General features: G+C 41.7%; 1 protein-coding gene across 2 annotated transcripts in view; it reads left to right on the top strand.

The window, feature by feature from the left end:
- ANKFY1 (ankyrin repeat and FYVE domain containing 1) overlaps window positions 1-10,929 on the top strand; it is a 32,621-nt gene extending 21,692 nt beyond the window's left edge. For both annotated transcript variants that reach the window (XM_061355474.1, XM_061355475.1), the window contains exons 16-25: window positions 359-477; window positions 818-974; window positions 1,852-2,052; window positions 3,098-3,274; window positions 3,703-3,850; window positions 4,114-4,204; window positions 4,535-4,659; window positions 4,834-4,980; window positions 5,464-5,554; window positions 6,698-10,929. In XM_061355474.1, coding sequence (XP_061211458.1) covers window positions 359-477; window positions 818-974; window positions 1,852-2,052; window positions 3,098-3,274; window positions 3,703-3,850; window positions 4,114-4,204; window positions 4,535-4,659; window positions 4,834-4,980; window positions 5,464-5,554; window positions 6,698-6,830 — 1,389 coding nt within the window. In that variant the 3' untranslated portion in view covers window positions 6,831-10,929. The remainder of the gene's footprint in view (window positions 1-358; window positions 478-817; window positions 975-1,851; window positions 2,053-3,097; window positions 3,275-3,702; window positions 3,851-4,113; window positions 4,205-4,534; window positions 4,660-4,833; window positions 4,981-5,463; window positions 5,555-6,697) is intronic.
- Window positions 10,930-11,653: the final 724 nt, after the last annotated feature.

The following is an 11,653-nucleotide window of genomic DNA, read 5'->3' on the forward strand; positions in this document are numbered from 1 at the left end:
TTGACCATTTGTGCTAGTATTGGATAAGAATCCTTATGGAGTCAACACTGAATCTACTTACTTATAAACCTTGTAAATAGTTTGTAAAGGAGTGGAGCAAGTCTTACTGAAGTGCCACATTGCTTGAGTAAGTAGTTCTGTAGTTGAATACAAATACTAGAAATTCAGTGCCTGAAAAAACTTTAGCTGAATGAATAGGAAAGCAAGTAAATGGGCCGTATCTGTCATAAGAATAGATAAGGCATCTCAGATTTTGCCTTTGAGGGATAATGTTTCAGAAACAAGGACTTCATAAAGTAGTAGGAGCCTGCTGAGACATTAAATACCCTTCACTGCCTCATTGTGCTTCTCCTTCCAGGTTAGGCATGGCTGTGATTCAACCTGTTGGGGGTCAGGACCAAGTGGCTGCTTACAAACTCTTCTTCATAGAGCTATTGACGAAAACAGTGAACAGATAGCATGCTTTCTTATTCGCAGGTCAGCCCCCTTCTAAAATACAAACCTTCTAATGTGCATGTATATATTTTCCTGGAATAAATTAACTGAATGCTATTTTGAGCCAGTAACAGGTATGTGCTTCATTGGACTTTTGGTGGGTGGATTGCACTTACGGAAGTATGACTAATCTTACATGCACTTTGTTATCTGTATTACCATCATGTTCTTGATGACAAGAGTCAAACTAAAACCAGGAACTTGTGCGTTTGTAGAATGTGTCAGCAGTTGCTGCATCATTCTTGTAAACTTTTTTCTGACCCTTGTTGGGAACAGTTTAAATCTGTATTCAATGTAATAAATTGACTGTATTGTGTTTTAGTGGTTGTGATGTGAATAGTCCCAGAAAGCCAGGCCCTAACGGAGAAGGAGAAGAGGAAGCTCATGATGGACAGACACCCTTGCACTTGGCAGCCTGCTGGGGACTAGAAGAGGTGATCCAGTGTCTTTTGGAGTTTGGTGCCAATGTCAATGCTCAGGTGTGTAGAGAAATTGTGCACAATTCCTTTTGAATTTTGTTTTTCACCTCTAATAATAGCAAAACCAAACTTTCCTCTTGGCTGTGTACTTTCCTGTCCCTTTTTACCAGATCTAGTGTTTATCTGCCCATATGGTGAGTTAATTCAAGAAGCTATACTGAAGGAAGACAATGATACAGGAAACTTCTTGCAGTATCAGCTTTCTGATACAGTGATTGGAATGAACTCCTCTGTCCCAAGGGTGAATTAAAGGCAGAAGCAGGGCTGTATTTTACTGCGGTTAATCATTAGAGCAGCTACAGTGTAAAACCTCAGAATAATACTCTACTTTGTCAGTATGTTTGAGAAGTGTCTGCTGTTACTGAGTGAACTGAGGTGATACATAATGAGCTGTGCTTCATCTTTGATTACACAGTAATCCTTAAACAAAAGCTTGAGAAATAGCAACAGAATAAATGAATGCAGAACACTTGTAGGTCCTCTGATGCTATTGAAAATGACATCAAAATGAATGACAGAACACAGTTGCAAAGCAGCCATGGCTGTAAACTGCTGCTTGAGACAGACAAAGGACTCAACACGTTATTTGGATTTGCTAACTTAAGTGTGAATGCATATCTCTGCCCCCAGAATATCTGCCTACATGGGACATGTTACTCTGAGCTGCTCAAATGGCTGTATAACACAGGATTGAGGTCAACCAATTTGAGAAATGGATAACTATTTGCCTTGCTTATATTGTGGATTTGAGCTCCCACTGCAACTGTTTGGTGTCCTATCCCAAAGCAGAACCAATCAGTTCGCTAAAACTGAAGTTGAGGAAAGGACTTGTGTATTACTCAATCTCTATATAACAAACTTCTTGGTTTCCTTCTAGGATGCAGAAGGAAGAACTCCAATCCATGTTGCCATTAGCAACCAGCACAATGTTATCATTCAGCTTATGATTTCACATCCAGATATTAAGCTAAATGTCCGTGACAGGCAAGGAATGACCCCCTTTGCTTGTGCTATGACATGTAAAAACAACAAAGCAGCTGAAGCAATTTTGAAGAGGGAGCCAGGAGCTGCTGAACAGGTAAGCTGGGAGCATTCAAAGCATGGTAGTGGAATTACTGCACTATTTTGTGGTGACAAGAGTTCTACAAGCAAATTCTGCTTTATGCTTTAGTGGCTTCACATGGAATGACATTTGCCAGATGCTAGTTTTCTGTAGCAGGATTTATTAGGGAACTGTAGGGGTGTATGTGCTATGTGTGAGCAAGAACATCAAGTGATAGTGTCTCATCAAACCTTATATCCTCAGTACTAAATCGAGGAACAGGCATATATGTATTTAAGGAGAAAGTTCTAACCTTACTCTTGTGCTCGACTAGTTCAAAAATGATCTACTACCTAGCTCTCCTGAAGCAGTTCAGAATGGAAACCCTGACCTAAAACAATTCAGTAATAGATCTCATGCTGAGTTATAAAAAAATCCAACTGTATCTTCAGGCTTCTGGTGTGACACTTCAGGCAGCTGTTCAGGAGTTTCTTCCTATCCTGTGTAAGTTTAATTACTAGTAAAGTATTTGAGTGTTTAGTGAGCACTCACACTTAGTGAGTAATAGATCTAAAACATGGTTACAAATACAGTCAGTCTCAAATACGCTTTAACATCAGCTTCGAGGCAGAAACGATCAATATGCACTTGGTGTGAAAATAAAAAAGGAATATACTGCATCAGTGTGACAGGATTGCAGGTTGCTTCCTTCTCCAGTGTTTACTTCCAGATTGACTCAAGTTTGCTTCATGTAACTGAGTTTTACCATTAACTGCTGCTCAGTACTTAACTCCAGCAGCTGTTAACTTTCTGCCTGTCATAACTCTCCAATGTGTGGTCAGGAAATTACAGGGTTACAAAGCAGGAATAAGGTAGTCTGAAGCAGACTAAAGCGGGCAGTTTTAGATATAATTTACTATCACATCTATCAAGTCTCTAATATCAAGGAGTGGAAGGAACAAGACTACAGCTCACCTCAAGTTGAGAGAGTAAGCATCTTAGTGAAAATAGGTCCTACTACATAATGATTTACTGTTCTACAGTAGAATGGTTTTCATTTCATGTACCCTTTCTGCCACAGGTTGATAACAAAGGTCGGAATTTCCTACATGTAGCTGTTCAGAACTCAGACATTGAGAGTGTGCTGTTCCTCATAAGTGTACAGGCTAATGTAAACTCTCGGGTCCAGGATGCCTCCAAACTAACACCTCTCCACCTGGCTGTACAAGCTGGCTCAGAGATCATTGTGCGTAATCTGGTATGTATCAGAGTCACTTTTCCTCAACTTAAAAATGCACATTCTGCCTTAACGTGTGTTCCCTGTAGGCTGGAGAAGTCAGCTGAAGGTGACACCACTCTTCCTGAAACACAACTGACTTGCAGAAAGTTCCCTCAGCATGTGCTGTTAGCTGAGCTACATCAGTAGCCTTCATATGAGCATGTTTGACTTGCAGCAGTCACTAGGTAGCATGGCTCACTTCGAAGGAGGAGCCCTTACCTTGTGCTTTCTGCAGATTCGAACATGAACTCAAGCTGCAGCAGCTGACTAATGATAGCATTTATGTATGCTGGAGGCCTAGAAGTATCTCTGCACAGTGGAGTCGTGTGTGCTTCATTCACAGAAAAAACTGTTGGCTAATAGCCCAGAAAACATCTTTGAACATATTCCTTCTTGCATCTCGACAGCTGCTTGCAGGTGCCCAGGTGAATGAACTGACTAAGCACCGGCAGACTGCTCTTCACTTAGCAGCCCAGCAGGATTTGCCCACAATTTGTTCAGTCCTTCTGGAGAATGGAGTAGACTTTGCAGCTGTAGATGAAAATGGAAATAATGGTAAACTCTTAAAGTTCTACAAGTAGTTGTAAACAGTTCAGTAGGTCTGTTCGTGATGTCTCCTAGTGGTAGAGATTGCCCACTGAATGGGCTCACTTATCAAAGGTGAAAAGGGATGGAAGTCCCAAGAAATCAAAGCTGGTGGAAGAAGCTTTGGAGAGGGAAGGTGGGGGAAGTAGAAGGGGAGTGCTTAATTTTATCAGGTGTGATTACTGCTGACATGAACTACTTCAGATTCTTGAAGCTTCTCTTTTACTTTTCAGCTCTTCATCTGGCAGTGATGCATGGCCGGCTAAACAATATCCGTGTCTTGCTCACAGAGTGCAATGTAGATGCAGAAGCCTTTAATATCAGGTAATCAGTATAGGCTTAACAGACTAAAAGGACTACAGTCTGGTTTAAAATATGTTCTCGTATGACTCGATAAAAAACCCCAAGTATTTGGCTTGGATTATAGCGTTTCTACACTGATGTTACAATAAAGTGTGCAGAGTGTGCTGTGTATAAACTGTGAGGAAATGATGTATACCAAGAAAAGGAAGCTAAAGCAGGTGGTTGTGTATGATGCACTAAGCTACTTAAGTATAGCCATGTTTAAGTCTGAACCAAACTCGAAGGCAAAGAGAGTGGATAAGTAATTGTAGTAGTAAACAGAACTTAAGGATAACCAACTCTTTTCCCCAGAGGCCAGTCACCGATGCATATTTTGGGACAATATGGGAAAGATAATGCAGCAGCCATTTGTGACCTTTTCTTGGAATGCATGCCAGAATACCCTCTGGACAAACCTGATGCTGAAGGAAACACAGGTGGGTGAGATACAGTGGCTGTTAAACTTCAAAGTCACTCAAGTTTTATGCATGGTATGTCACTCTTAAAGCTGGAATGATTGGCAGTAATATGTTAAATACAGTAAGATATAAACACTGAGTGTAACACAAGACCTACTGCTCTGTTAGCAATGTCTGGCTTTTATTTTTCAGTGCTCCTATTGGCTTACATGAAGGGAAATGCTAACTTGTGTCGTGCAATAGTGAGAGCCGGGGCTCGTCTTGGAGTTAATAATAATCAAGGAGTCAATATCTTCAACTACCAAGTTGCTACAAAACAGCTTCTCTTCAGATTGCTGGGTAAGTACTACTTGCTACAGTTGGAAAGTGCTTTCACCTTGTGCTTCTGAGGTACTATAGAGGAGGAAGGAACTCAGAATATTTGTCTTAGGTGACAGTAATTCCAGAGGGGGTGGACTTCTGAATATTCTGCTACTTTAAATGGGGGGTAGAAATAGTAATTTTTCTCATGATCAGCTGAAGTTGCACTATGCAGACCTGTCAAATATTATCTTTTTCTGAAAGGATAGATAGACATGGAGACTCCTGGCTGGTGTCGTAGCTAGTGTAGCCCAAAACCTAGATTCTGCTTTTGAACTTGTGCTGTATAGTTATAGGTAATGCAGTGTTGAAAGCAGGTATACATTTGTCTACAACCAAGACTGCAGCTACTACAGGAGTAGTTAAATGAATTATATGGATCCAACCAAAAACTGCAAGAAGCCTCCTTAACAATACAGTGTACTCAAGGTGTCTGAGCCCCTTTACCTTTACCTCTGACAGATATGCTGACAAAAGAACCTCCCTGGTGTGATGGCTCCAACTGCTATGAATGCACTGCCAAATTTGGAGTCACAACAAGAAAGCATCACTGGTAATGTGACACATCTTGCTGTGCTTACAAGGAAACTGATTCCTCTTCCAGATGTAGCTAGGCTGGTTCCTTCTGGTGGTTTAGGAAACCTTCATGTTAATGTAGGTGTATCACCAGTAATCCAGCTGAAACGTTCCATCCTGTCCTAGATAGTTACTTGTAATCTGACTAAAACAGTACCTTATTTGTTTTAAATACGAAGTTGAGAGGACCCCCTTAGCTCTAAACTTCTCCTCAGAGAGGACTTCATGTGTTTCAGGATCCAGACTTAGTCCCAGACTTGGTCAACAGTTTATGACTAAAGGATTATATATGCACAGTCAATCCTTTATATCCCTTAGTGAGGCTTTCCAAGTGTCAGCATGCTTATTCCCAGTTCACTTACCAAGTACCTAATGCAATAAGGATTCTCTTGGGGTTGAGAAGTGTCCATGCTCAAGGGGCAAGCCTGGCACACAGCTTGCTGCTGTGTGGGAGAGCTCCAGGAGCCCTGGGCTGTCTATGAAGTAGGATGACTGGCTTAGTTATATTTGCATAATCAGCTGTATTTCAGTTGATGCATGCTCAACTAGCCCTCAGCTGCTGAGCAAGGTTTATAGCCCTTAGTTACTGTTACCTGTCTCCCCAGAGGCCAGCTTAAGCTATTGCTTAAGAAAAGAAAAGGGGGGTTGGGGCACTGTTACAGTAGTGGGGCTGACTTGATCTGAGAGATCTGAGCACCTACTGCCAGTTTAGGATAGCGGTGCTGTGTATAATGTGGGAGTGATTGAATATGCTGACATGAGTTGCTCTTGTGTAGACACAAATTGCATTTTCTTAACTAGTCTGATCTTCTGTAAGATGTGCTGGGGTAGGCAGTTGTTAAACTCAGATTTTTTCTTTCTGGCCAATGTTCCAGAGAAAACTACACATGCATCAGTTGAAGTAGTACTAGGTGAGTGACTAGTACAGAAGCAGTATGGGGTTTTAGCATTAGTATTTAATTATTAAATAAGAGATATAAAAAGAGGTAAGAAAAATATAGCCTTTTCAATTGCTGCTGTATCCTTTCTAGTGATACTGTCATTGCTAAAGAATATCAAACAGTAAAACCCTGGTGTTCTCTATGGGTGAATTTAGTTTTCTCCACTCTTCTATCAACAGCCGACACTGTGGACGCCTGCTCTGCCATAAGTGCTCAACAAAGGAGATTCCTATCATAAAATTTGATCTGAACAAGCCAGTTCGAGTTTGCAACATCTGCTTTGATGTCCTCACTCTGGGAGGAGTCTCCTAGTATGCTCTGGAAGTAAAGGGATTCCCAGTCAGTGCTCCTGACAGCAGCTCTGCTTACAAGCCCTCTGGATAGGGAAGAGGAGGCCTATACATGTCTTCTGCACTAGACTGAACTAATTAAGGACCCTGATACGATATATTCTGGTATAAATGACTTTGTATGACTGTAAATGTATTGGGCTGTGATAGACTTCACTAGGAATTTGAGTGGAACGTTGAAATTAAGTGACAAAAGAAGTTAGACCCTCTTCTAGTTGCAGTGAGGTATGGAAGCTCACATTGCTAGGCTGAAGTTTGAATTGACATAAAACAGGTCTTTCCTTGACATGGTGCTTTGCACTGAGCTACTCTACTAAGTCCTGTGGCTTTTGGGCTGCTTAGTAGAGGTTGGCATTAAGTTTCAGGGTAACCAGGTATCTTTCTTTGCTTTGTCTTAAAGATAAATGTTCCCTTTCTCTAGAGAAGACTTCCTGTGAAGCTAGACTGAGCTGTTGCGACTGCTGTTCGAGAACCTCTTCAAAATGGGGTAGTTCCAAGTATAGCTCAAGAATTGTGGCCTTACAACAGAAAGCTTTACAACATCTGATGCAAAGCAGTCAGAATTGCAGATCCACAGCTTGATACCTCCTCAGTAAATGTCTCATTAGCTTTAGCATGTTCAAGAGAAGTGCAGCATTGTTTTAGCCAGTGAATCCTCTTGCTCATACCTGCCAGAACTGTCCAAGTCTTTGTTGCACTTTCATATTTACGTTGCTAGTCCTTTCAGTTTGTGAAACTTGTATAAATGCGCATAAGTGTGCTGCAAGGCCTAACTAAGCATATGCTAAATGGAGAAACACTAAAACTGGTTCAGTAGTGGAACTCTCAGTACAGCAATAAATGCTGAAGTGCATTATGATTCCTAGGAGGGAAAGTAGCACTTTCCTTTGGCTTGGAGACCCTAGTTAACTGCTGCAGGAGCCTCAGTAATGCTACCAGTGTAGAATGTGCTGCACGTCTAGACACTAAATATGGGTCCATTTTTAGCAGGGTTGCTGGTGAGTGGTGTATTTGGAGGCATTAAGCCTCTGGCCTTGGAGGAAGGATGCTGAAGTGGTGGTGCAGTGCCAGGGGTTTGGATTAAGCTGCAGTATTTTAATCTAGGCTCATTGTGCTCTCTTAAACATGCTGAATCTGTAAAAATCCAACACCACAATACCTAGGAAACAGGAAAGTAATTTGCTGATAGACAGGGTTGTGATTTGCTGGGCAAAGGCTTCAGTCAGAAAAACATATACTTAAACAAAACTATATGCCATTTTAAGGCTGTTTTTATCCCAGTTTAGACTCAACTCGGCATTCCTCATCTCTACTCCATGAACGGTGCGTTTATTTGATGACTGTTAACCTCCTCCAGTGTACGATATGGACAAGTTGGTGACACGCTGCCCTATTTGGAATAGTGACTTATCAGTCTTAAGGAGTAAGATGGGATGATAAACCAGACTGCTGCTTTCATGGAAGATTTGCTTGAGGTTTTTCTTCAGACTTGTACAAGCAAAGGGTAGAGGAGGGTGTAATTGCTGACATTTGCACGATGAATTTCACATCAAGTCTCACTTGATCTGCACTTTGATCTTCCAATATGCATATTATAACTGGAATCTCACTCTTGTAACACTAGAGAAGAATAATGGATGATAATAGAAATTTGCATCACTGTTTTATGTCTGCTGCTGTCATGTTGCAACAGAATGCCCTGGGTGACACAACTGGTCCCTAACACTGTTACTGATACAAGTGGTTCATCTCTGGAATAATACTCCAGGGACATGAGGTGAAAAATAATGGTGTCTGAAGCACTGAACTGCAGGCTACAGTTTGGTTTTATAAGTGAAATAGATGATGGAAGACATTGAATTTCTAGTCTCTTGCTTTCTTATGTTTCAGAGTATCACTGGTTGCAAGTCTCTAGATGGAGAGAAAGTGCATTTGGTGAGTCTTGACTGTACTGTATCCTGTGATCATGTGCTAACTTCCTCCTTGGTTGGGAGCCTCTGTGATGTGGAGTGCTAAGTGTGTGCTTACAGTACTGATAGAGGTAGAGCCCAAGGACTTCATCTTCATTGGAAAACCACACAACATGCAATGCCTGAACCATTTAAACATCACATTTTCAGTGACTCCCTGGTGGAAGGAGCAGAGGAACAGGGAGCTCAGTTCTGACAGAATAAGCAACTTTTTCAATTACAAAAAATGTAGATGTTTTGAAAATTCAGCTTAACTGAATGGCAGGTTTCAGGCTGACTAGTTGTTCTTTTTGAAGTAGACTGTTAATTGTAACTGCCTGAAACTCGAAGAGAGATCTGGGAAACAACATCTAATGCTCCTTGTGTGCTGTTTGCAGCCAACACTACAAGTTTTCTTAATGAAATCTGAAAGAGAGGGTTAGTTATAAAAACACAGCCTGAAGTGTTCATTGAGTTTCAAGGAACTAAATTCAGCAAATTTGATCATGTTAAAGTGCCTTTGAGATGGTTTCCTTCCAGCCAACTTTAAATAGCTTTCTACCAGTTAAAGGGAAAAAGCTCACACCTTGAACCAAAATCCAAGTTTGTTCTCTTCTAGTTCAGCTGAAGAGGCTGAGCCCAGCACACAACTGGTGGGGCTCAGTCCTTCATGTACTCTGCCTAGTATTGGTCTGAACTCTGACACTTGATACTTCAGGGGAGTTTTGCTGCCAATGCTCTGCTGCAGGGTACAGATGTGAACAGAGGCACTTGGTAATGCAGTAGTGGTCATCACATTTCTAACTCTGTAAAGAACTGCTCTTCCTTTTTGTAGCATAGTAAAATTGTGACCAAACCCCCCTCCCTTCACCCCTGCTGGTTTTAAGTGGTATTAACTTAGGACTCGAGTCTGCCAAGTGTTAAACAAGAGGGTGAATGACAAACAAACTTGTGTCCCAGGAAGTGATGCTGTCAGACCAGGCTGTGAGCACTGCAGCAGAGCTGCACGGGAAGTCGTGGTGGTTCATACTGTAGCTTTTTGTTCTGAGCCTGGATTCCTTTGGATTGCAGTCATCCAGCACTCTTACAGAAGCACAAAACCTGGTCTGGCTTCAAGTGTAGTGTATCTGAAAAAGGTGTAGTCACTGTTTCACACCACTAAGTGGAGTGAGAATGCTGGTGTTGAAGGTACTAACACAGCAGAGCAAGCTGCTGGCTAAAAGCTGACAGATGCCTTAATGACTGTCATTGGCTTGTACAACTTCTTGCATAGTGCTTCTAAATTAACCTGTAACAATATGGGATGTTGAGGCTGGATTGTTTTGTAGATCAAATATTAATAGGCAAGTCCTCTTTTTCCTGTAACCAGCAGCATTGGTACTGCAGCAAACTCGTCTCTAGAAAAATCAAAGCTTGTAAAAGTGACAGATAACTCTGACCATTCTAATACCCTCTGTGAAATAGAAAAGGGAGTCTTAGAACAATGGCGTTTTTTATCTGCAATGTTTGTCTGGAGTCATTGTAAAAATGTATTTTTCCAATATGCATTACTTTGTTGTGTAATGATTCTACTTGTAATAAAATGCATAACTAGATCATGCATTGGGAGGTAGGAAACCTTGTTCAGATAGTCTCTCCTGTAAAGACAGCTGCCCCTCTGTGAGTTGTCCTCTACAAGGCACAAGGAAAACAAGGGCTGTGACACAACAGCGCATGACAACTTGTATTCCTTGTTTTGAGGTTATTCTAGGTACTCATTTTAATGTTGGGGAACTGCTACAACTGTTCTGGTTTATACCACCTAGTCATCTCCAATGCCTTATACTAGACTTACCTGTAATCATTCCTATGAAACAATCCTGACTTCCTACAGGCCAGAGCTGGTTCATGGAGTAAAACACTTCGCAGCTCAGATCCACTTCAGTGGATGAGTAACATAGTCTTGGTGTGCTCAGCTGCACACTGGTGGGCAGCTTGGCCTCCTGGAAGAGATGTAACTGCTGCAGCTTTACTTCAGGATAAGGAAAGCTTCAGTGCAATAGCGGAACCCGCCAAACCATCTTGGTGAGATTGTGATGCATTAGTCTTTTATTAATAAAACTTATTAAAGTATGGGTGAATGGTGAGCTTTATTAGAGCACTGCCTCTGTGCACTTGACCCCTGTGTAACTGTCACTATTCTTTCCCACCCTTTTCTACCCTAGGAGCATGGAGCTGAGCCTTTGGAACACTTCAGGCCCCTGAGGGAGTCTCCATGTTTGCTTTAATAGATGACTTATCCCTACTGCAAGCCAAACTCCCCCTGCAGTGTTACCAAACACTATCACTGAATAAGCTGTGAATTGGTTTTCAACCAGTTGAAGTTAAAGCAGCACCATCCTGTCTTTCCTTCCTGCAGCAGCTTATTTGGTTTTGGTGTGGCTCTTAAGATAAGAACCATCCCTGCAGCATTCCAGCATTATTTGCATAGTGCTCAGGCATCCCAGCTGTAGCCTCAGCTATAAACATCACTGGTGAGAAGTGCTGCTGCATGACCTACTGTTGCTGCCAGAAGGGACTACTCCAAAGCAATGCAGCCAGGCCTCCTGTGAGCTCATCCACTTATGAACTAATAACTCAGCTCTTCAGAGGTGGCAGTAGCTCGAAACTTAAGTTTATAAATGCCTTCTAGCTCTTTCTACATAGGTGGCAGTTGCCTTAAGGAAAACACAGCTCAGCACACGTGTGCCACTGCAGAACTCTGTGTAATCTGTGTCTCTCAAGGTTACAGCTACATCAGAAACTGACTGTAACAGTAGAGTCTTTGAAAAACAGCAACTGCTTTTCTGCATTTGGG

This window comes from Neopsephotus bourkii, unplaced genomic scaffold (assembly GCF_033783945.1).
Source record: "Neopsephotus bourkii isolate Nb327-2 ecotype Australia unplaced genomic scaffold, CSIRO-AGI_Nbou_v1 NB_804, whole genome shotgun sequence".
Lineage (NCBI taxonomy): Eukaryota > Metazoa > Chordata > Aves > Psittaciformes > Psittacidae > Neopsephotus > Neopsephotus bourkii.